Source organism: Oncorhynchus keta, chromosome 10 (genome assembly GCF_023373465.1).
Source record: "Oncorhynchus keta strain PuntledgeMale-10-30-2019 chromosome 10, Oket_V2, whole genome shotgun sequence".
Taxonomy (NCBI): Eukaryota; Metazoa; Chordata; class Actinopteri; order Salmoniformes; family Salmonidae; genus Oncorhynchus; species Oncorhynchus keta.
Window position 1 is genome coordinate 75163524 of NC_068430.1, and position 25000 is coordinate 75188523.

Here is a 25000-nt window from a genome sequence, read left to right on the forward strand (position 1 = left end):
CTCTCCCTCTCTCTCTCTCCCCCTCTCTCTCTCCCCCTCTCTCTCTCTCTCTCTCTCTCTCCCCCTCTCTCTCTCTCTCTCCCCTCCCCCCTCTCTCTTGCTCTCTCCCACCCTCTCTCTCCTCCCCCCCCCCCCTCTCTTTCTCTCTCCCCCTCTCTCCCCCCCACTCTCTCTCTCTCCAGTCTATGCAGAGTTTATATTCCTGGGTCTGTTCATGTCAGAGATGTGTATTAAGATGTATGGCTTGGGGACTAGGCCCTACTTCAACTCCTCCTTCAACTGCTTTGACTGTGTTGTGAGTAGAGCTGTTACTCCTGCTACTACTATATTACTACTATTTTACTACTATACTACTACTATAGTACTACTATACCACCAGTATACTACTACTATACTACTACTATACCACCAGTATACTACTACTATACTACTACTATACCTTCAGTACACTACTGCTATACTACTACTATCCCAACAGTGTACTACTACTATATTACTACTATACTACTACTATACCACCAGTATACTACTACTATACTACTACTATACTGCCAGTATACTACTACTAAACTATTACTATACCACCAGTATACTACTGTCATATTACTATGATACTACTACTATACCACCAGTATACTAATACTATACCACCAGTATACTACTGCCATATTACTACTATACTACTACTATACCATCAGTATACTACTACTATACCACCAGTATACTACTACTATACTACTACTATACTGCCAGTATACTACTACTATACTATTACTATACCACCAGTATACTACTGTCATATTACTATGATACTATTACTATACCACCAGTATACTACTGTCATATTACTATGATACTACTACTATACCACCAGTATACTACTGCCATATTACTACTATACTACTACTATACCATCAGTATACTACTACTATACCACCAGTATACTACTACCATATTACTACTATACTACTATACCTCCAGTATACTACTGCCATATTACTACTATACTACTACTATACCACCAGTATACTACTACTATACCACCAGCATACTACTGCCATATTACTACTATACTACTACTATACCACCAGTATACTACTACTATACTACTACCATACCACCAGTATACTACTGCCATATTACTAATATACTACTACTATACCACCAGTATACTACTACTATACTACTACCATACCACCAGTATACTACTACTATACTACTACTATACCACCAAGTATAGCACTACTATACTACTACTATACCGCCAGTATACTACTGTCATATTACTACTATACTACTACTATACCACCAGTATACTACTACTATACTGCTACTATACCACCAGTATACTACTGCCATATTACTACTATTCTACTACCATACTAGTACTACATTGCTAAATTACTACTACTACATTACTACTATACTACTACTATACCACCAGTATACTACTAATATATTACTACTATACTACTACTATCCCACCAGTGTACTACTACCATTTTACTACTATACTACTACTATACCACCAGTATACTACTACTATACCGCCAGTATACTACTACAAAACTACTACTATACCACCAGTATACTACTGTCATATTACTACTATACGACTACTATACCACCAGTATACTACTGCCATATTACTACTATACTACTACTATACCGCCAGTATACTACTACTAAACTACTACTATACCACCAGTATACTACGACTATACTGCTACTATACTACTACTATACCACCAGTATACTACTACTATACTACTACTATACCGCCAGTATACTACTACTATACTGCTACTATACCACCAGTATACTACTACTATACTACTACCATACCGCCAGTATACTACTGCCATATTACTTCTATACTACTACTATACCACCAGTATGCTACGACTATACTACTACTATACTACTACTATACCACCAGTATACTGCTACTATACTACTACTATACCACCATTATACTACTACTATACTACTACTATACCGCCAGTATACTACTACTATACTACTACTATACCACCAGTATACTACTGCTATACTACTACTATACCACCAGTATACTACTGTCATATTACTACTATACTTCTACTATACCACCAGTATACCACTGTCATATTACTACTATACTACTACTATACCACCAGTATACTACTAATATACTACTACTATACCACCAGTATACTACTAATATACTACTACCATACCACCAGTATACTACTACTATACTACTACTATGCCACCAGTATACTACTAATATACTACTACTATACCACCAGTATACTACTGCCATATTACTTCTATACTACTACTATACCACCAGTATACTACTGCCATATTACTACTATACTACTACTATACCACCAGTATACTACTGTCATATTACTACTATACTACTACTATACCACCAGTATACTACTAATATACTACTACTATACCACCAGTATACTAGTGCCATATTACTACTATACTACTACTATACCACCAGTATACTACTGTCATATTACTACTATACTACTACTATACCACCAGTATACTACTAATATACTACTACCATACCACCAATGCACGAGCTGAACTATTTTGACTATGAAGTGACGATACCTATTTGTTTTTATCATTCAGAACCAGTCATTCAGAAACAGTGTTCTAATGTGTGTGTGTGTGTGTGTGTGTGTGTGTGTGTGTGTGTGTTAGGTGATCGTGGGCAGTATATTTGAGGTGATATACGCGGTCATTAAGCCAGGGACATCGTTTGGCATCAGTGTGTTAAGAGCCCTCCGACTGCTCAGGATCTTCAAAGTCACCAAGTGAGTCTCACACACACAGGGTTGTTTGGCCTCTTCAGTCACCAAGGGATTCTGTGTTTCACCACTGCTACAGGCTCGTTGCATCATCAGCCTTTCTCCATCCTTTTCTCTTTTTCTCTCTTCTTCTGACTTTGTCATTTTCTCTCTGTTTCTATGTTCCAGTCGGCCATCACTGCTGTCTGCCTTTGTCTCTCTTCCTCCCTTGCTTTCTTCTCTTTCTCTGATCTAGCCATCTTGACAAAAAAAGTGGTTTTGATGTCTCAATGTTTTTTTTATGCCTGTCCACTAACCTCTCTCTTCCCCTTCTCCCTTTCTTTCTTCTTTCCTTCCTACGCTCTCTCTCTCTCTGTCTCTCTCTCTCTCCCTCTCCCTCCCCCTCTTTCTCTCTCTCTCTCTCTCTCTCTCTCTCTCTCTCTCTCTCTCTCTCTCTCTCTCTCTCTCTCTCTCTCTCTCTCTCTCTCTCTCTCTCTCTCCCTCCCCCTCTTTCTCATCCTCTCTCCTCATCCCTCTCTCCCTAGGTACTGGGCCCCTCTACGTAACTTGGTGGTATCATTACTCAACTCTATGAAGTCCATCATCAGTTTGCTCTTCCTCCTCTTCCTCTTCATTGTCGTCTTTGCCCTTTTGGGCATGCAGCTCTTCGGTGGACAGTCAGTACACACACACATACACACACACAGGTTCACACGCACGCTGACACACACACACGCATATACATGCAGGAATCCACGGGCTGTTTCGTACACACCCACACACACACATACACACACACAGGTTCACGTGCACGCTGACACACATACACACACACACACACATACACACACACATATACATGCAGGAATCCAAGGGCTGTTACGTACACACCCACACACACACATACATAGACAATGGGAGACAGGTAGACATTGGGCCTGTAACCCAAAGGTCGCTGGTTCGAATCCCCAGGCAGACTAGGTGAAAAATATGTTGATGTTCCCTTGAGCAAGGCACTTAACCCTAATTGCTCCTGTAAGTTGCTCTGGATAAGAATGTCTGTTAAATGACTGAAATGTCAAATGTAATACACACACACGCATAAACTGATGATGGACTTCATGGCGTGGAGAGAGAGACTTGAGGAACTGTCAACTCACAATGGACTTCCTTCTGTGTGGATCTGTCCGGACGTATCCATGATGTATCATAATTTCTTGCACTTCTCTCTCGCTCGCTCCTCTCTCTCCCTTTGTCCCTCTCCCTCCCTCTCTCTTTCTCCCTCCCAGGTTCAACTTTGAAGGTGGCACACCGGCCACCAACTTTGACACCTTTCCTGCAGCTATAATGACAGTATTTCAGGTTAGACATTGGACCATTCTTTGGTGATACAGGGCGTTTTCACATGTGAAATTTGGTTACCTGGTGTGGTTACCTGGTTTGGTTACCTGGTTTGGTTACCTGGTTTGGTTACCTGGTTTGGTTACCTGGTTTGGTTACCTGGTTCGGTTTCCTGGTTCGGTTTCCTGGCGCGTCTGTGAGAATTCTACATAATATGTTTTGCTTTGCCAAGACCTGAAAAGAACCGTTTGAGGGCGCGATTAGAAACATGTACCTTTGTCATGACGTCAGCGAGCCGGTTTACATCAGGCAGAGAAATTCCACGTGACTCGCGCTGCCGCATTACAATACCTGGTAGGTCCACTGGTCCTGCATCTCAGAACCGCTACTCACACAGGGCCACGATTCACTACAGCCAGGTATCACACAATACCTGGTAGGTCCACTGGTCCTGCATCTCAGAACCGCTACTCACGCAGGGCCACGATTCACTACAGCCAGGTATCACACAATACCTGGTAGGTCCACTGGTCCTGCATCTCAGAACCGCTACTCACACAGGGCCAGGATTCACTACAGCCAGGTATCACACAAGCCTACTAGAGCGAATACCTGGTAGGTCCACTGGTCCTGCATCTCAGAACCGCTACTCACACAGGGCCACGATTCACTACAGCCAGGTATCACACAAGCCTACTAGAGCGAATCGGGGTACCAAACACTCCAGGATTGGGATCCCACAGGGGGATGTGAGAGGGCCCATGCTGTAGGTTCTGTCTCATACCAAACACCTGTCTAGCTCTCTGTGCTTTTGCCACGGTAGTACAGCACTCATTGTGTTCACGTCCTGTTTCTAGATTTGATTGGCTGCTCCAGCCTCTGACTCGTAGGACTTGCTACTTATTGTATTTAGTTATCCTATTGGGTTTCTCTGACGAGCTTGACTCACGTTGTGTGAACACGCTTTGTGCGTTGATTACGTGTGTAGTAACATCTTGTATTTTTCTCCCGTGAGTGTGCGCACATGCAAATGGCTCAACACTAGTGTTTTACTGTGCCATGGAAACTGCGCAGATTATGATGCGTGTCATGTATGATGATCTGTGTGCGTGTGTGTGTGTGTGCGCATGTGTGTGTGTGTGTGTGTGTGTGCGCGCGTGGTGTGTGCGCGTGTGTGCGTGTGTGTGTGTGTGTGCGTGTGTGTGTGTGTGTGTGTGTGTGTGTGTGTGCGTGTGTGTGTGTGTGTGTGTGTGTGTGTGTGTGTGTGTGTGTGTGTGTGTGTGTGTGTGTGTGTGCGTGTGTGTGTGTGTGTGTGTGTGTGTGTGTGTGTGTGTGTGTGTGTGTGTGTGTGTGTGTGTGTGTGTTCAGATCCTGACGGGTGAAGACTGGAACATGGTGATGTATGATGGGATCAAGTCTCAGGGAGGAGTAAACAGTGGAATGGCCTACTCCGTCTTCTTCATAGTGCTCACACTCTTCGGCAACTGTATCCTGATGACCACGGCTCTATGCTGATACACACATAAACGCACACATACACACAGAGACACATATAAATGCATACACACACACACGCACCATACACACACACACACATATAAATGCATTACACAAACACACACAGCACAGTTGAAGTCTCTCTATGGTGTGTGTGTGTGTAATGTGGCACGTAAGAACACACGTACAGACATTCTAGAGGAACACAAACACACACAGCACAGTTGAAGTCTCTCTATGGTGTGTGTGTGTGTAATGTGGCACGTAAGAACACACGTACAGACATTCTAGAGGAACACAAACACACACAGCACAGTTGAAGTCTCTCTATGGTGTGTGTGTGTAATGTGGCACGTAAGAACACACATACAGACATTCTAGAGGAACACAAACAGAGGGAAGAGATACTAATCAGAATGTCATGGCTTGTGTCATAATGTTTCTGAGTTGGTCCTTTCAGTTCCTTAACCCTTCTGCTCTCAGACACCCTGCTGAATGTGTTCTTAGCTATCGCCGTGGACAATCTGGCCAATGCTCAGGAGTTGACCAAGGTACTGGACCACATTATACCTTACTTTACCTCACCTGGTTATAACCTTTCTAGAACTGTACATAACCTGGCTATGACTGTACATAACCTGGCGATAACTGTACATAACCTGGCTATGACTGTACATAACCTGGCTATAACTGTACATAACCTGGCTATGACTGTACATAACCTGGCTATGACTGTATGGGTGAAGTTATCCTTATACTCTATGCTGATCTTGGGTCAGTTTTGCGTTAGGATTTGGGGATGGGAAGCTGATCCTAGTTGCACAATTCTGGTAACTTTCCCCAAATTCCCAGAGTTTTCCAGGATTCCTGGATTTCCTGCTTATGCTCTCCTAATTCCAGGAACTTTCAACAAGTATTTCTGGAAAACTAGGGAATTTTGTGAATTATACTGTACTGTTTTACTCTTGTACTGAGCCTGCCTACCACTGACTGGACCAGGCGATAGACCTTATTCAGACATTGTTAATTGACTAATGTTCGACACCCCACTAGCTGTCAATGATAGAACACACAGACTGAATAAGGTCTATTTCATATGGCTAATGCTCTCTCTTTCTCTCTCTCGACTCTTTCTCTCTCTCGCTCTTTCTTTTCTTCTCGCTTTCTCTCTCTCACTTTCTTTCTCTCTTTCTCTATTTCTCTCTCTCGCTCCCCCCCTCTCTCTCTCTCTCTCTCTCTCTCTCTCTCTCTCTCTCCCTCTCTCTCTCTCACTTTATCTCTCTCCATTTCTCTCCCTCCCTCCCTCCAGGATGAGGAGGAGCAAGAAGAGGCAGCTAATGCCAAGACAACCCTGCAGAAGGCCAAGGAGGTGGCTGAAGTTAGTCCTCTGTCTGCCGCTAACCTCTCCATCGCTGCGTGAGTAGAGTACACATCTATCTATCTATCTATCTATCTATCTATCTATCTATCTATCTATCTATCTATCTATCTATCTATCTATCTATCTATCTATCTATCTATCTGTCTGTCTGTCTGTCTGTCTGTCTGTCTGTCTGTCTGTCTGTCTGTCTGTCTACAGTACATTCAGAAAGTATTCAGATCCCTTTACTTTTTCGCATTTCTTACATTACAGTCTTGTTCTAAAATGGATTTGTTTTAAAGAATCCTCATCAATCTACACACAACAGCCCATAATGACAAAGCGAAAACGGGTTTTTAGAATGTAAATACCTTATTTACATAAGTATTCAGACCCTTTGCTATGAGACTCGAAATTGAGATCAGGTGCATCCTGTTTCCATTGATCAGCCTTGATGTTTCTACAACTTGATTGGAGTCCACCTGTGGGAAATTCAATTGATTGGACATGATATAGAAAGGTGCACACCTGTCTATATAAGGTCCCACAGTGCATGACAGAGAAGAAAAAAACAAGCCGTGAGGTCAAAGGAATTTTCCGTAGAGCTCCGAGACAGGATAGAGTCAAGGCACAGATCTGGGGAAGGGTACCAAACAATTTCTGCAGCATTGAAGGTCCCCAAGAACACAGTGGCCTCCATCATTCTTAAATGGAAGAAGTTTAGAACCACCAAGACTCTTCCTAGAGCTGGCCACACGGACAAACTGAGCGATCGGAGGAGAAGGGCCTTGGTCAGGGAGGTGACCAAGAACCCGATGGCCACTCTGACAGAGCTCCAGAGTTCCTCTGTTGAGATGAAAGAACCTTCCAGAAGGACAACCATCTCTGCAGCACTCCACCAATCAGGCCTTCATGGTAGAGTGGCCAGATGGAAGCCGCTCCTCAGTAAAAGACATGACAGACTGCTTGGAGTTAGCCAAAAGGCACCTAAAGGACTCTCAGACCATGACAAACAAGATTCTCTGTTCTGATGAAACCAAGATTGAACTCTTTGGCCTCAATGCCAAGCTCCATGTCCGGAGGAAACCTGGCACCATCCCCACGGTGAAGCATGGGAGACTAGTCAGGATCGAGGGAAAGATGAACGGAGCAAATTACAGAGAGATCCTTGATGAAAATCTGAGCTCCAGGGGTCTCAGGACCTCAGACTGGGGCGAAGTTTCACCTTCCAACAGCACAACAATCCTAAGCACACAGCCAAGACAACGCAGGAGTGGCTTCAGGACAAGTCTCTGAATGTCCTTGAGTGGCCCAGCCAGAGGCCGGACTTGAACCCGATCGAACATCTCTGGAGAGACCTGAAAATAGCTGTGCAGCTTGAGAGGATTTGCAGAGATTAATGGGAGAAACTCCCCAAATACAGGTGTGCCAAACTTCATTCCCAAGAAGACCAAAACGTCATTCCCAGGAAGACTCAATTGCTGCCAAAGGTGCTTCAACAAAGTACTGAGAAAAGGGTCTGAATACTTATGTAAATGTAATATTTACGTTATTTTTTTTATACATTTGCAAAAATGTCTGTAATGTAATAAAATGTGGAAAAAGTGAAGGGGTCTGAATACTTTTTGAATGCACTGTATCTATCTATCTATCTATCTATCTATCTATCTATCTATCTATCTATCTATCTATCTATATTATATCTATCTATCTATATTCTATCTCTCTATATTCTATCCATCTATCTATATATATTCTTTCTATCTATCTATATATCTATACTTTATCATCTATATATATTCTATCTGTCTATATTCTATCTATATTATATACATCTATCTATCCATATTCTATCTATATTCTATCTATATTATATCTATCTATCTGTTGCTAGATCTGTGGTTATTTCAGTTGTGTCACATATGAAAGCAAATATACTGATACACTGGAAACACACACACACACACACACACACACACACACACACACACACACACACACACACACACACACACACACACACACACACACACACACACACACACACACACACACACACACACACACACATACACAGTACATCAGTACTCAGTCTAATGTACACTCCAACACTCTACTCAATCCGACCAACACACACTTCAAGACTCAATCTGACGCTCACTCCATCTCCCACTCGACCTAAAACTCCGTAGCCACTGACCTAGGCTTCTTCAACTTTAATCACAGTCATCATCGAGAGAGGTACAAGGTTAAATACACTACAGTAATTATGAGAAGGAGGTTAAATACACTATACTAGTTATGAGAAGGAAGCATAGTTAAATATACTAATTTGAGCTTCGAGGAGTGGCAAGGTCCCATAAAAAAAACGTACGAAGCATCATCAAATTTGACAGTGAGTGAGTGCACTAAGACGTAATTCCACCCTAATTCCATTCAGAGTCAATGGAAACGAGCTAAGTGGCTACGCGGCAACGCTAGCGGGCAAAGACAGACTACAGCCAGAAGAATGGCATCTTCTTATCATCAAAGACAGTGACAGGAAAAGGAAATAGTTTCTACTGAAATTCTGTGGCCCTTTGAAATGTTTGATGTGCCCTCTTTGTGTGTGTGTGTGTGTGTGTGTGTGTGTGTGTGTGTGTGTGTGTGTGTGTGTGTGTGTGTGTGTGTGTGTGTGTGTGTGTGTGTGTGTGTGTGTGTGTGTGTGTGTGTGTGTGTGTGTGTGTGTGTGTGTGTGTGTGTGTGTGTGTTCCATTGTCTGCTGTTTCTGCAAGGAGAAGCAGATTTGACATAAGCCCCTCCAGGCCTTTATAAAAAGTCCTTACCCGGTACTCTGCGCCTGTCTTAGTGTTTTTTACACGGAGAACAATAGGTTTAGTCATGTCTTAGAGGACGTAGGGGATGGGATGGAGGAGCGAGAGTGTGTGTACATTTCCCTGCTATACATTAACAATACTGTAGACACACACATTCAAGGTGCCATATATCAGATGCTAATGCCTTTGACTTGGTGGTGGTGATTTAAACAGAGGCACAAACACATTACTCCAACAACTAACCCCCTCCAAACACTCTTCTAAATGTTGTCATAGGACCAGTATCGCCATACTACGACAGCTGATTTTCCACGGCAGGAAGGAAATCAGAAAGCAGACTAAACTCTTTGGTCCTGTAAAATATAGTGTGTTATAGCTTGAAATAGAAACATGTGACTCTGGGTGACATCGTAAGGCTGTTTGTTTCCAACAGGAGAAACTTACATTTGTTTTACCAAATTTCTATCCGCATGTTAAATGTGCAACCAGAGGGAAAACAACTGTAGACCACCTTTACTCCACACACAGAGATGCGTACAAAGCTCTCCCTCCATTTGGCAAATCTGACCATAATTCTATCCTCCTGATTCCTGCTTACGAGCAAACATTTAAGCAGGAAGCACCAGTGACTCGGTCTATAAAAAAGTGGTCAGATGAAGCAGATGCTACTGGACTGTTTTGCTCCACAGACTGGAACACATTCCGGGATTCCTCCGATGGCATTGAGCAGTACACCACATCAGTCACGGGCTTCATCAATAAGTGTATCGATGACGTCATCCCCACAGTGACCGTACGTACATACCCCAACCAGAAGCCATGGATTACAGGCAACATCCGCACGGAGCTAAAGGCTAAAGCTGCCGCTTTCAAGGAACGGGACTCTAACCCGGAAGCTTATAAGAATTCCCGCTATGCACCCCGACGAACCATCCAATAAGCAAAGTGTCAATACAGGACGTACTACACTGGCTCCGACGCTCGTTGGATGTGGCAGGGCTTGAAAACCATTACAGGCTACAAAGGGAAGCACAGCCTAGAGCTGTCCAGTAACACAAGCCTACCAGACTAGCTAAACTACTTCAATGCTCGCTTCGAGGGAAATAACACTGAAACATGCATGAGAGCACCAGCTGTTCTGGACGACTGTGTGATCATGCCCCCCGCAGCCAACGTGATTAAGACCTTTAAACAGGTCAACATTCACAAGGCTGCAGGGCCAGACAGATTACCAGGATGTGTACTACGAGCATGCGCTGACCAACTGGCAAATGTCTTTACTGACATTTTCAACCTCTCCCTGTCCGAGTCTATAATACCAAAATATTTTAAGCCGAACACCATAGTCCATGTGCCCAAGAACACTAAGGTAACCTGCCTAAATGACTCCTGACCCGTAGCGCTCTGTAGCCATGAAGTGCTTTGAAAGGCTCACATCAACGCCATAATCCCAGACAGTCTAAACCTACTCCAATGTGCATACCACCCCAACAGATCCAGAGATTATGCAATCTCTATTTCACTCCACACTGCCCTTTCCCACCTGTACAAAAGGAACACCTATGTGAGAATGCTATTCATTGACTACAGCTCAGCGTTCAACACCATAGTGCCCACGAAGCTCATCACTAAGCTAAGGACCCTGGAACTAAACACCTCCCTTTTGCAACTTGATCCTGGACTTCCTGACGGGCCGCCCCAGATGGTAAGGGTAGGCAACAATACATCCGCCACACTGGTCCTCAACACTGGGGCCCCTCAGGGTGCGTGCTCAGCCCCTTCCTGTACTCCCTGTTCACTCATGACTGCATGGCCAGGCACGACTCCAACACCATCATTAAGTTTGCAGATGCACAACAGTGGTAGGCCTGATCACCAACAACGACGAGACAGCCTATAGGGAGGAGGTCAGAGACCTGGCCGTGTGGTGCCAGGGCAACAACCTCTCCCTCAACGTGATCAAGACAAAGGAGATACTGTGGACTACAGGAATGGAGGACTGAGCACGCCCCCCATTCTCATCAACGGGGCTGTCCATTTACACCGCTGCTACTCTGTTATTACCTATGCATAGTCACTCTACCTACATGTACATATGGGGCGGCAGGTAGCCTAGTGGTTAGAGCGTTGGACTTGTAACCGAAAGGTTGCAAGATCTAATCCCCGAGCTGGGGATTCTGCCCCTGAACAAGGCAGTTAACCCACTGTTCCTAGGACGTCATTAAAAATAAGTATTTATTCTTAACTGACTTGCTTAGTTAAATAAAGGAAAAATTACCTTGACTAACCAGTGCCCCTGCACACTGCTCTTTAACTACTTGTAACTTTTATTTTTTATTCTTATTCATATTTTTTTAACTGCATTGTTGGTTAGGGGCTTGTAAGTAAGCATTTCACTGTTGTATTCAGCGCATGTGACTAATAAAATGTAGTTTGGTTTGAAGTCGTTTTATGTTGTGTTTTCTTGTGAGACTGGTATCATGACAACCCTAGTCTCTTCTAAACGTTGTCTAAACGTTGTCTAAAGGTTATTTAAACATTGGAAGGTTATAGCAACGCTGTTTTTATACACGCCACCTACCGGTAACTAACCCTACTCACACTAACTCACTCTTCTAAACATTGTCTAAACGTTGTCTAAAGGTTATTTAAACATGGGAAGGTTATAGCAACGCTGTTTTTAATACACCCCACCTACCGGTAACTAACCCTCCTCCAAACCAACCCTCCCCTTTTTCCTACACGAACACACTAACTCACTCTTCTAAACGTTAAAGGTTGTCTGAAGGTTCTGTAAATGTTCTGAGAAGTTTTACCACATCTTCTTACACGAACTGCCAGGACTCACTCTTTCACTCTTGTGAATGTTGTATATAGTAGAGGTGGAGGGAGGACATTGTTTTTATCCGATTCACCTTCCTAACACCCCTATTTCTCATGACACTAACAACACTCTGACGTTGTAGACAGAAAGAAAAAAAGGAACTGTTGTGAGGAGGTTGTATATAAACGTTGTGTACGGTAGAAGTGGTGGGAGGAAGGTTGTGGCGGCGTTGTTTTTATGTCGGCTGTGTCGCTCCCTCCCTCCTTGTCTCCTCTTCAGAGTGACAGTAATAAAAACTGAGCGTATCGATGCCACAGGGAATGTGCTTGACTGGTATTTACTCCTTTATCTCATTTTACACTTGACTTTTTTCTTTTGGACTTTTTATTTGATCTTTTCCTCATCCATCCTTTTGTGATGTTGTTTGTCCTTTATTTTTGAAGTTTGTGTCGTTCTTTTGTTTTTTTTCAGTCTGTCTTTCCGTGCTGTTTCAGGATTTAGGGTTGCAACATTCTAAAAACCTCCGGGGGTAAAACAAACATATATTTGAACATTTCCAGTTGGAATATTCCAGTTGGGATTTCTGGAAAACCTGGGAACTTTGGGAACGTTTTTGTGTTTTGCCAATCCTAATTCCTGATCCTTGTTTTGGTGTTTGTTTGTTCACCTCTGGCTGGCTGTCATTTTGTTAGTAGGTGTGATAAGCTGGCTAGCTGGGGTTGTTGGGGTCAATTCCACTTTCAATTCAGTATATTCAAAAGGATGAATTGAAATGTCATATTTGAATTGAAAACGGACCATTCTTTTCTATGAGGCTTTGTCATCATTCACGTCTAGAATGATCTGAAATATCTGAATGGTTGGAGGTAAGAGGTGTTAGTGAGGTACTCGAGGGGAAGTACAGGAGGGGTCATTTGGGAGGGGGGTGGGGGTGCAGTTGGGGGGCTGAAGGCTGTAACACATTTCACCCCCTACCTTCTCAAAAGTCCATGGCTATGTCTTCGTCTCTGTCTTTGTCTCTGTCTTTGTCTCGCAAGAAGGGAATCGTTTGTATACATTGAAACAAACTGTTTGAGATTTTGTTGATATGTTTGTAAAATAATGTGGTTAAAAATTCAACAAACAAAAAGGCTTATTCAACAAAATCTTGTAATAAACAATTTATGTGTAAAAACTACCTTAATTTGAGGTATCTGTCGATGTTTTGGCACTTCCATCATAATCATCTTCACCACCATCATCATCGTAATCATCATCACAGCAACCTCTGCAGTGTATTCCTATGTGGGCTACAAGGACTCTTCTCACTGGCTGTCTGTCTGCTGTTGGGTCTATGACATCATCGCTTAGAGGGGCTGGGAGAAAAAAACATCTAGTTATCTCTTCTATCTCGTCTAGAAACATTCACAACTGATCCCCTTCTCCTCTCTTCTTTCTTATCCCAAACTTCCTCTCCGTATCTTCTTCTTCTACACTTCCCCTCTCTCTCTCTCTCTTTCTTTCTTTCTTCCTTATTTTCTTTCTTGTTTTCTCTCCCCACAGTAAGGAGCAGCAGAAGAATAATAAGGCTGGTGGTAAATCCGTGTGGGAACAGAGGACCAGTGAGATAAGGAGACAGAACCTGATGACCAGCAGAGAGGCCCTGTACAACGAGATGGACACGGAGGACTGGAAGGTCAGGGGAGAGGGGGAGGGAGAGGTGAGAGACACAGAACACTGGAAGGTCAGGGGAGAGGGGGAGGGAGAGGTAAGAGACACAGAACACTGGAAGGTCAGGGGAGAGGGGAGGGAGAGGTGAGAGACACAGAACACTGGAAGGTCAGGGGAGAGGGGAGGGAGAGGTGAGAGACACAGAACACTGGAAGGGCAGGGGAGAGGGGAGGGAGAGGTGAGAGACACAGAACACTGGAAGGTCAGGGGAGAGGGGGAGGGAGAGGTGAGAGAGACAGAACACTGGAAGGTCAGGGGGGGAGAGGGGAGGGAGAGGTGAGAGACACAGAACACTGGAAGGTCAGGGAGAGGGGGAGGGAGAGGTGAGAGACACAGAACACTGGAAGGTCAGGGGAGAGGGAGGGAGAGGTGAGAGACACAGAACACTGGAAGGTCAGGGGAGAGGGGGAGGGAGAGGTGAGAGACACAGAACACTGGAAGGTCAGGGGAGAGGGGGAGGGAGAGGTGAGAGACACAGAACACTGGAAGGTCAGGGGGAGGGAGAGGGAACACTGGAGGTGAGAGACACAGAACACTGGAAGGTCAGGGGAGAGGGGAGGGAGAGGTGAGAGACACAGAACACTGGAAGGTCAGGGGAGAGGGGAGGGAGAGGTGAGAGACACAGAACACTGGAAGGTCAGGGGAGAGGGGGAGGGAGAGGTGAGAGACACAGAACACTGGAAGGTCAGGGGAGAGGGGGAGGGAGAGGTGAGAGACACAGAACACTGGAAGGTCAGGGGAGAGGGGGAGGGAGAGGTGAGAGACACAGAACACTGGAAGGTCAGGGGAGAGGGGGAGGGAGAGGTGAGAGACACAGAACACTGGAAGGTCAGGGGAGAGGGGGAGGGAGAGGTGAGAGACACAGAACACTGGAAGGTCAGGGGAGAGGGGAGGGAGAGGTGAGAGACACAGAACACTGGAAGGTCAGGGGAGAGGGGGAGGGAGAGGTGAGAGACACAGAACACTGGAAGGTCAGGGGAGAGACACAGGGAGGGGAGAGGAGAGGTGAGAGACACAGAACACTGGAAGGTCAGGGAGAGGGGAGGGAGAGGTGAGAGACACAGAACACTGGAAGGTCAGAGGAGAGGGGGAGGGAGAGGTGAGAGACACAGAACACTGGAAGGTCAGAGGAGAGGGGGAGGGAGAGGTGAGAGACACAGAACACTGGAAGGTCAGGGGAGAGGGGGAGGGAGAGGTGAGAGACACAGAACACTGGAAGGTCAGGGGAGAGGGGGAGGGAGAGGTGAGAGACACAGAACACTGGAAGGTCAGGGAGGAGGGGGAGGGAGAGGTGAGAGACACAGAACACTGGAAGGTCAGGGGAGAGGGGGAGGGAGAGGTGAGAGACACAGAACACTGGAAGGTCAGGGGAGAGGGGGAGGGAGAGGTGAGAGACACAGAACACTGGAAGGTCAGGGGAGAGGGGAGGGAGAGGTGAGAGACACAGAACACTGGAAGGTCAGGGGAGAGGGGGAGGGAGAGGTGAGAGACACAGAACACTGGAAGGTCAGGGGAGAGGGGAGGGAGAGGTGAGAGACACAGAACACTGGAAGGTCAGGGGAGAGGGGGAGGGAGAGGTGAGAGACACAGAACACTGGAAGGTCAGGGGAGAGGGGGAGGGAGAGGTGAGAGACACAGAACACTGGAAGGTCAGGGGAGAGGGGGAGGGAGAGGTGAGAGACACAGAACACTGGAAGGTCAGGGGAGAGGGGGGGAGAGGTGAGAGACACAGAACACTGGAAGGTCAGGGGGAGACTGGGGAGGGAGGGAGGTGAGAGACACAGAACACTGGAAGGTCAGGGGAGAGGGGGAGGGAGAGGTGAGAGACACAGAACACTGGAAGGTCAGGGGAGAGGGGGAGGGAGAGGTGAGAGACACAGAACACTGGAAGGTCAGGGGAGAGGGGGAGGGAGAGGTGAGAGACACAGAACACTGGAAGGTCAGGGGAGAGGGGGAGGGAGAGGTGAGAGACACAGAACACTGGAAGGTCAGGGGAGAGGGGGAGGGAGAGGTGAGAGACACAGAACACTGGAAGGTCAGGGGAGAGGGGAGGGAGAGGTGAGAGACACAGAACACTGGAAGGTCAGGGAGAGGGGAGGGAGAGGTGAGAGACACAGAACACTGGAAGGTCAGGGAGAGGGGAGGGAGAGGTGAGAGACACAGAACACTGGAAGGTCAGGGAGAGGGGGAGGGAGAGGTGAGAGACACAGAACACTGGAAGGTCAGGGGAGAGGGGGAGGGAGAGGTGAGAGACACAGAACACTGGAAGGTCAGGGGAGAGGGGGAGGGAGAGGTGAGAGACACAGAACACTGGAAGGTCAGGGGAGAGGGGAGGGAGAGGTGAGAGACACAGAACACTGGAAGGTCAGGGGAGAGGGGAGGGAGAGGTGAGAGACACAGAACACTGGAGAGACACAGAACACTGGAAGGTCAGGGAGAGAGGGGAGGGAGAGGTGAGAGACACAGAACACTGGAAGGTCAGGGGAGAGGGGAGGGAGAGGTGAGAGACACAGAACACTGGAAGGTCAGGGGAGAGGGGAGGGAGAGGTGAGAGACACAGAACACTGGAAGGTCAGGGGAGAGGGGAGGGAGAGGTGAGAGACACAGAACACTGGAAGGTCAGGGGAGAGGGGGAGGGAGAGGTGAGAGACACAGAACACTGGAAGGTCAGGGGAGAGGGGAGGGAGAGGTGAGAGACACAGAACACTGGAAGGTCAGGGGAGAGGGGAGGGAGAGGTGAGAGACACAGAACACTGGAAGGTCAGGGGAGAGGGGAGGGAGAGGTGAGAGACACAGAACACTGGAAGGTCAGGGGAGAGGGGAGGGAGAGGTGAGAGACACAGAACACTGGAAGGTCAGGGGAGAGGGGAGGGAGAGGTGAGAGACACAGAACACTGGAAGGTCAGGGGGAGAGGGGAGGGAGAGGTGAGAGACACAGAACACTGGAAGGTCAGGGAGAGGGGGGGAGAGGTGAGAGACACAGAACACTGGAAGGTCAGGGGAGGGGGAGGGAGAGGTGAGAGACAGAACACTGGAAGGTCAGAGGAGAGGGGGAGGGAGAGGTGAGAGACACAGAACACTGGAAGGTCAGGGGAGAGGGGAGGGAGAGGTGAGAGACACAGAACACTGGAAGGTCAGGGAGAGGGGAGGGAGAGGGAGACACAGAACACTGGAAGGTCAGGGGAGAGGGGAGGGAGAGGTGACACAGAACACTGGAAGGTCAGGGGAGAGGGGAGGGAGAGGTGAGAGACACAGAACACTGGAAGGTCAGGGAGAGGGGGAGGGAGAGGTGAGAGACACAGAACACTGGAAGGTCAGGGGAGGGGGAGGGAGAGGTGAGAGACACAGAACACTGGAAGGTCAGGGGAGAGGGGGAGGGAGAGGTGAGAGACACAGAACACTGGAAGGTCAGGGAGAGGGGAGGGAGAGGTGAGAGACACAGAACACTGGAAGGTCAGGGGAGAGGGGAGGGAGAGGTGAGAGACACAGAACACTGGAAGGTCAGGGAGAGGGGAGGGAGAGGTGAGAGACACAGAACACTGGAAGGTCAGGGGAGAGGGGGAGGGAGAGGTGAGAGACACAGAACACTGGAAGGTCAGGGGAGAGAGGAGGGAGAGGTGAGAGACACAGAACACTGGAAGGTCAGGGGAGAGGGGGAGGGAGAGGTGAGAGACAGAACACTGGAAGGTCAGAGGAGAGGGGGAGGGAGAGGTGAGAGACACAGAACACTGGAAGGTCAGGGGAGAGGGGGAGGGAGAGGTGAGAGACACAGAACACTGGAAGGTCAGGGGAGAGGGGGAGGGAGAGGTGAGAGACACAGAACACTGGAAGGTCAGGGGAGAGGGGGAGGGAGAGGTGAGAGACACAGAACACTGGAAGGTCAGGGGAGAGGGGAGGGAGAGGTGAGAGACACAGAACACTGGAAGGTCAGGGGAGAGGGGAGGGAGAGGTGAGAGACACAGAACACTGGAAGGTCAGGGGAGAGGGGGAGGGAGAGGTGAGAGACACAGAACACTGGAAGGTCAGAGGAGAGGGGGAGGGAGAGGTGAGAGACACAGAACACTGGAAGGTCAGGGGAGAGGGGGAGGGAGAGGTGAGAGACACAGAACACTGGAAGGTCAGGGGAGAGAGGAGGGAGAGGTGAGAGACACAGAACACTGGAAGGTCAGGGGAGAGGGGGAGGGAGAGGTGAGAGACACAGAACACTGGAAGGTCAGGGGAGAAGAGGAGGGAGAGGTGAGAGACACAGAACACTGGAAGGTCAGGGGAGAAGGGGGGGAGAGGTGAGAGACACAGAACACTGGAAGGTCAGGGGAGAAGAGGAGGGAGAGGTGAGAGAGACAGAGACAGAACACTGGAAGGTCAGGGGAGAAGGGGAGGAAGAGGTGAGAGACACAGAACACTGGAAGGTCAGGGGAGAGGGGGAGGGAGAGGTGAGAGACACAGAACACTGGAAGGTCAGGGGGGAAGAGGAGGGAGAGGTGAGAGACACAGAACACTGGAAGGTCAGGGGAGAGGGGAGGGAGAGGTGAGAGACACAGAACACTGGAAGGTCAGAGGAGAGGGGAGGGAGAGGTGAGAGACACAGAACACTGGAAGGTCAGGGAGAGGGGGAGGGAGAGGTGAGAGACACAGAACACTGGAAGGTCAGGGGAGAAGAGGAGGGAGAGGTGAGAGACACAGAACACTGGAAGGTCAGGGGAGAAGGGGGGAGATGTGAGAGACACAGAACACTGGAAGGTCAGGGGAGAAGAGGAGGGAGAGGTGAGAGAGACAGAGACAGAACACTGGAAGGTCAGGGGAGAAGGGGAGGAAGAGGTGAGAGACACAGAACACTGGAAGGTCAGGGGAGAGGGGGAGGGAGAGGTGAGAGACACAGAACACTGGAAGGTCAGGGGGGAAGAGGAGGGAGAGGTGAGAGACAGAACACTGGAAGGTCAGGGGAGAAGAGGAGGGAGAGGTGAGAGATACAATAAAACTGGGACACTTCACAGTCCTTTTTTACTGTCTAGTTATGCATGTCAGTACAGTGTAACTTCAACAGTAACTAATCCTACAGTGTAAATGTAGTGTAAAAAATAGTCACTATGATTGTAGTACTGTACTGAATGATTACACAGTAATAACGACACGGTAGTGTAAAATGTTACCCATAGAACCGCAGATAAACTTATACTATGTATATACAGTACAAGTCAAAAGTTTTAGAACACCTACTCCTTCAAGGGTTTTTCTTTATTTTTACTATTTTTACATTGTAGAATAATAGTGAAGACATCAACACTATGAAATAACACATATGGAATCATGTAGTAACCAAAAAAGTGTTAAACTAATCAAAATATATTTAATATTTGAGATTCTTCAAATAGCCACCCTTTGCCTTGATCACAGCTTTCCACACTCTTGGCATTTGCAATCATCAGGAGTCAACTGTGTGTATATATATAGTAGTTCAGCAAACCTGAGATTTATGGTTCATAATGGTCGCCGTATTGGTGCCTATGGTTTATAATGGACACCATGTTGGTGCCTATGGTTTATAATGGACCCCATGTTGGTGCCTATGGTTTATAATGGACCCCATGTTGGTGTCTATGGTTTATAATGGACCCCATGTTGGTGCCTATGGTTTATAATGGACACCATGTTGGTGCCTATGGTTTATAATGGACCCCATGTTGGTGCCTATGGTTTATAATGGACACCATGTTGGTGCCTATGGTTTATAATGGACCCCATGTTGGTGCCTATGGTTTATAATGGACCCCATGTTGGTGCCTATGGTTTATAATGGACCCCATGTTGGTGCCTATGGTTTATAATGGACCCCATGTTGGTGCCTATGGTTTATAATGGACCCCATGTTGGTGCCTATGGTTTATAATGGACCCCATGTTGGTGCCTATGGTTTATAATGGACCCCATGTTGGTGCCTATGGTTTATAATGGACCCCATGTTGGTGCCTATGGTTTATAATGGACCCCATGTTGGTGCCTATGGTTTATAATGGAATGGACCCATGTTGGTGCCTATGGACCCATGTTGGTGCCTATGGTTTATAATGGGCACCATGTTGGTGCCTATGGTTTATAATGGACACCATGTTGGTGCCTATGGTTTATAATGGACCCCATGTTGGTGCCTATGGTTTATAATGGACCCCATGTTGGTGTCTATGGTTTATAATGGACACCATGTTGGTGCCTATGGTTTATAATGGACCCCATGTTGGTGCCTATGGTTTATAATGGTCCCCATGTTGGTGTCTATGGTTTATAATGGACCCCATGTTGGTGTCTATGGTTTATAATGGACCCCATGTTGGTGTCTATGGTTTATAATGGACACCATGTTGGTGTCTATGGTTTATAATGGACACCATGTTGGTGTCTATGGTTTATAATGGACACCATGTTGGTGTCTATGGTTTATAATGGACACCATGTTGGTGTCTATGGTTTATAATGGACACCATGTTGGTGTCTATGGTTTATAATGGACACCATGTTGGTGTCTATGGTTTATAATGGACCCCATGTTGGTGCCTATGGTTTATAATGGACCCCATGTTGGTGCCTATGGTTTATAATGGACCCCATGTTGGTGCCTATGGTTTATAATGGACCCCATGTTGGTGTCTATGGTTTATAATGGACCCCATGTTGGTGCCTATGGTTTATAATGGACCCCATGTTGGTGTCTATGGTTTATAATGGACCCCATGTTGGTGCCTATGGTTTATAATGGACCCCATGTTGGACCCCATGTTGTGCCTATGGTTTATAATGGACCCCCTATGGTTTATAATGACCCCATGTTGCCTATGGTTTATAATGGACCCCATGTTGGTGTCTATGGTTTATAATGGACCCCATGTTGGTGCCTATGGTTTATAATGGACCCCATGTTGGTGCCTATGGTTTATAATGGACCCCATGTTGGTGCCTATGGTTTATAATGGACCCCATGTTGGTGCCTATGGTTTATAATGGACCCCATGTTGGTGCCTATGGTTGCAAAGGGAGGATATATTACTGGAACTTTGGAATTTTGCCGGTAAACTACCAGAATTTCTGTGTGGCCTTATCACATGTAAAATATATTGAATAATCAAATAAGATGATTTGAAAATAAAAAATAGAATGACTAAACTGTAAAACATTGTCCTAAAAATAAAGAATCAACTTAGTGAATACCACTGGTGTTTAATATGAGTTTCAGCATAATATATCATTTCTATATTTCTTTACACTTTTATTTATTTTACTGTGTCAACGTTGTAAATGTTCTGCCTCCAAACTGGTGGCTGTTGTGAAAGAAGTCAACAGTTGGAAGAGTTGCAGAGTATTCTGCCTCCAAACTGGTGGCTGTTGTGAAAGAAGTCAACAGTTGGAAGAGTTGCAGAGTATTCTGCCTCCAAACTGGTGGCTGTTGTGAAAAAGGTCAACAGTTGGAAGAGTTGCAGAGTATTCTGCCTCCAAACTGGTGGCTGTTGTGAAAGAAGTCAACAGTTGGAAGAGTTGCAGAGTATTCTGCCTCCAAACTGGTGGCTGTTGTGAAAAAGGTCAACAGTTGGAAGAGTTGCAGAGTATTCTGCCTCCAAACTGGTGGCTGTTGTGAAAGAAGTCAACAGTTGGAAGAGTTGCAGAGTATTCTGCCTCCAAACTGGTGGCTGTGAAAAAGGTCAACAGTTGGAAAAGAGTATTCTGTCAAACTGGTGGCTGTTTGAAAGAAGTCAACAGTTGGAAGAGTTGCAGAGTATTCTGCCTCCAAACTGGTGGCTGTTGTGAAAGGTCAAAGTTCAGTATTCTGCCTCCAAAGTTTGGAAGAGTTGGAAGAGTTGCAGAGTATTCTGCCTCCAAACTGGTGGCTGTTGTGAAAAAGGTCAACAGTTGGAAGAGTTGCAGAGTATTCTGCCTCCAAACTGGTGGCTGTTGTGAAAGAAGTCAACAGTTGGAAGAGTTGCAGAGTATTCTGCCTCCAAACTGGTGGCTGTTGTGAAAGAAGTCAACAGTTGGAAGAGTTGCAGAGTAAATTGAAAATAATGCCGTTGTTGATTAAATGCTTTTTCCATTAACTCGGCTATTTTCTCTTGAACCATATGGTCTATCCACTCTAAACTTATGGACAATATGTGAATACATTTTTTTTTTTTACGTTATTCAGGTCTGAATGACCAAAGTTACCATAGATTGTCATAGCTTACCTGTTAATTACCAAAATTACAGACAATTCCGGTAACTTTGGTAAATTACTGGTAGCTATTGGTGCCAAAAATGTCCCACTAGTTACATCCACAATTAGAGCCTTTGGTGACAAAATGGCGGACTGTTTGCTAAACTCTGCATATCTCTGGTTCTAGGAGTAGGGCTCAGGAAAGGAGAAAGGATTTGAGTTAGAAGAGAATAAACACAGGGTTTTCTTTATTTATGGAAGAATCTTAACTTGAGGTCCAAGTGTTAGAATTCTGCCCTTGTTGTTTGCCTTTATAAAGTAACTTATTGCCTTGTTGTTTGCCTTTATAAAGTAACTTATTGCCTTGTTGTTTGCCTTTATAAAGTAACTTATTGCCTTGTTGTTTGCCTTTATAAAGTAACTTATTGCCTTGTTGTTTGCCTTTATAAAGTAACTTATTGCCTTGTTGTTTGCCTTTATAAAGTAACTTATTGCCTTGTTGTTTGCCTTTATAAAGTAACTTATTGCCTTGTTGTTTGCCTTTATAAAGTAACTTATTGCCTTGTTGTTTGCCTTTATAAAGTAACTTATTGCCTTGTTGTTTGCCTTTATAAAGTAACTTATTGCCTTGTTGTTTGCCTTTATAAAGTAACTTATTGCCTTGTTGTTTGCCTTTATAAAGTAACTTATTGATCCCGTTTCTGAAGATAACATCATTACCATCCTTAACCCCCTCCCTCCCCAGGTGTCGTACCCCCATCGTGCTGGGGACATGAAGACCCACCTGGACCGTCCGCTGGTGGTCAACCCCCAGGACAACCGCAACAACAACACCAACAAGACCCGGCCCGGAGAGCCCCCTCTAGACCCGCAGGACACCCTGGGCCAGCAGAGGGCTGAAGAATACATCAGACGCCAGGCCTGCTACCATCAGAGGAACAGGGGGGGTCAACCAAGGGGAGGTAGTGGCCCAGAGAGAGAGGCCCGTCTGGGGCACGGGGGGAGCAGATTGTCCCTGCAGACGCTGGAGGGTATTGAAGAAAGAAGGGAACATGGAAGGAGATGTAGGCATAAAGAAGGGAAGGAGGGGAGGAGTGTGTCACCGCATTATAGCGAGGGAGGAGTGGGGGATGAGAAGAGGAGGCACAGGAGGGTTAGGAGGGAGGGGGAGGAGGGAGGGAGAAGGCATAAGTGTAAGGGGACAGAAGGGGTAGTGGTAGGGGAGGGGGGTGAGGTAGAGGGGGAGGGGAGGAGGCCAAGGCGTCATCGGCATGGAGAGAGGAGCCGACAGCATCGAGTTAGAAAGTGAGTGACAGAGGATCCGTGTGTCTGTGTCTGAATCTGTCAATATCAAACCTAATGTTTCCTTTGGGGATCAAAAGTATGTACACTACCGTTCAAAAGTTTGGGGTCACTTACAAATGTCCTTGTTTTCCATGAAAACATACATGAAATGAGGTGTAAAATGAATAGGACATATAGTGAAGACGTTGACATGGTTATAAATAATGATTTTTAATTGAAATAATAATTGTGTCCTTCAAACTTTGCCTTTGTCAAAGAATCCTCAATTTGCAGCAATTACAGCCTTGCAGACCTTTGGCATTCTAGTTGTCAATCTGTTGAGGTAATCTGAAGAGATTTCACCCCATGCCTCCTGAAGCACCTCCCACAAGTTGGATTGGCTTGATGGGCACTTCTTACGTACCATACGGTCAAGCTGCTCCCACTACAGCTCAATAGGGTTGAGATCCGGTGACTGTGCTGGCCACTCTATTATAGACAGAATACCAGCTGACTGCTTCTTCCCTAAATAGTTATTGCATCGTTTGGAGCTGTGCTTTGAGTCATTGTCCATTGTCTGTACGCCTATGTAGATATTCTGCCTTTTCCAACATTAACAATGTCTACACTGTATTTCTGATCAATTTGATGTTATTTTAATGAACTTTTTTTTGTTGCTTTTCTTAAAAAGGAAAAGACATTTCTAAGTGACCCCAAACTTTTAAACGGTGGTGTAGATTGCTATTGATTTGTCGAAGCCAGTGTCCTGTACTGTATGTCATTAAATGAGCAGCATAGTAACTATGTTTTTTTCAAGATGTCACTGTCCTTGCACCTGCCTCCCCCAAACTCTACCCCCTCTCACTCTTCCTCTCTTTCCCTCTCCCTCCCACTCCGCCCACCCCCCATCCCTCCATCAGAGACCACCACTGCAGTGGCCCCAACCTCTCCACCGCTCGGCCCATCCTCAGACAGGACAGTCAGTACAGGGAAGACCTAGACAACCTCCTCAACAACAGCAAACTACACGACCACACCCTCCACCCGCTGCCCCCAGACCACCCTGACCTTGTGAATAACCTCCTGAACCGCAGTGTGACAGCAGACACACACCACCATAGTATGGACAGTCTAATTCTGACCAGTATGGCCAAGCCGGCTCATACAGTCGTGGATATGATGCCTCCTGTCTAT

At 46.3% G+C, this 25000-nt stretch overlaps 1 protein-coding gene across 1 annotated transcript in view; it reads left to right on the top strand.

Annotated features, from left to right (window-relative positions):
* LOC118383525 (voltage-dependent P/Q-type calcium channel subunit alpha-1A-like) overlaps window positions 1–25000 on the top strand; it is a 91720-nt gene that overhangs the window by 58512 nt on the left and 8208 nt on the right. The window contains exons 11-22 of the mRNA XM_052526087.1: window positions 183–295; window positions 2710–2822; window positions 3341–3472; window positions 4085–4157; window positions 5505–5622; window positions 6117–6184; window positions 6943–7049; window positions 12913–12966; window positions 14176–14332; window positions 23268–23657; window positions 23748–23827; window positions 24727–25000. The exon at window positions 24727–25000 is cut by the window's right edge and continues 31 nt beyond it. Coding sequence (XP_052382047.1) covers window positions 183–295; window positions 2710–2822; window positions 3341–3472; window positions 4085–4157; window positions 5505–5622; window positions 6117–6184; window positions 6943–7049; window positions 12913–12966; window positions 14176–14332; window positions 23268–23657; window positions 23748–23827; window positions 24727–25000 — 1679 coding nt within the window. The remainder of the gene's footprint in view (window positions 1–182; window positions 296–2709; window positions 2823–3340; window positions 3473–4084; window positions 4158–5504; window positions 5623–6116; window positions 6185–6942; window positions 7050–12912; window positions 12967–14175; window positions 14333–23267; window positions 23658–23747; window positions 23828–24726) is intronic.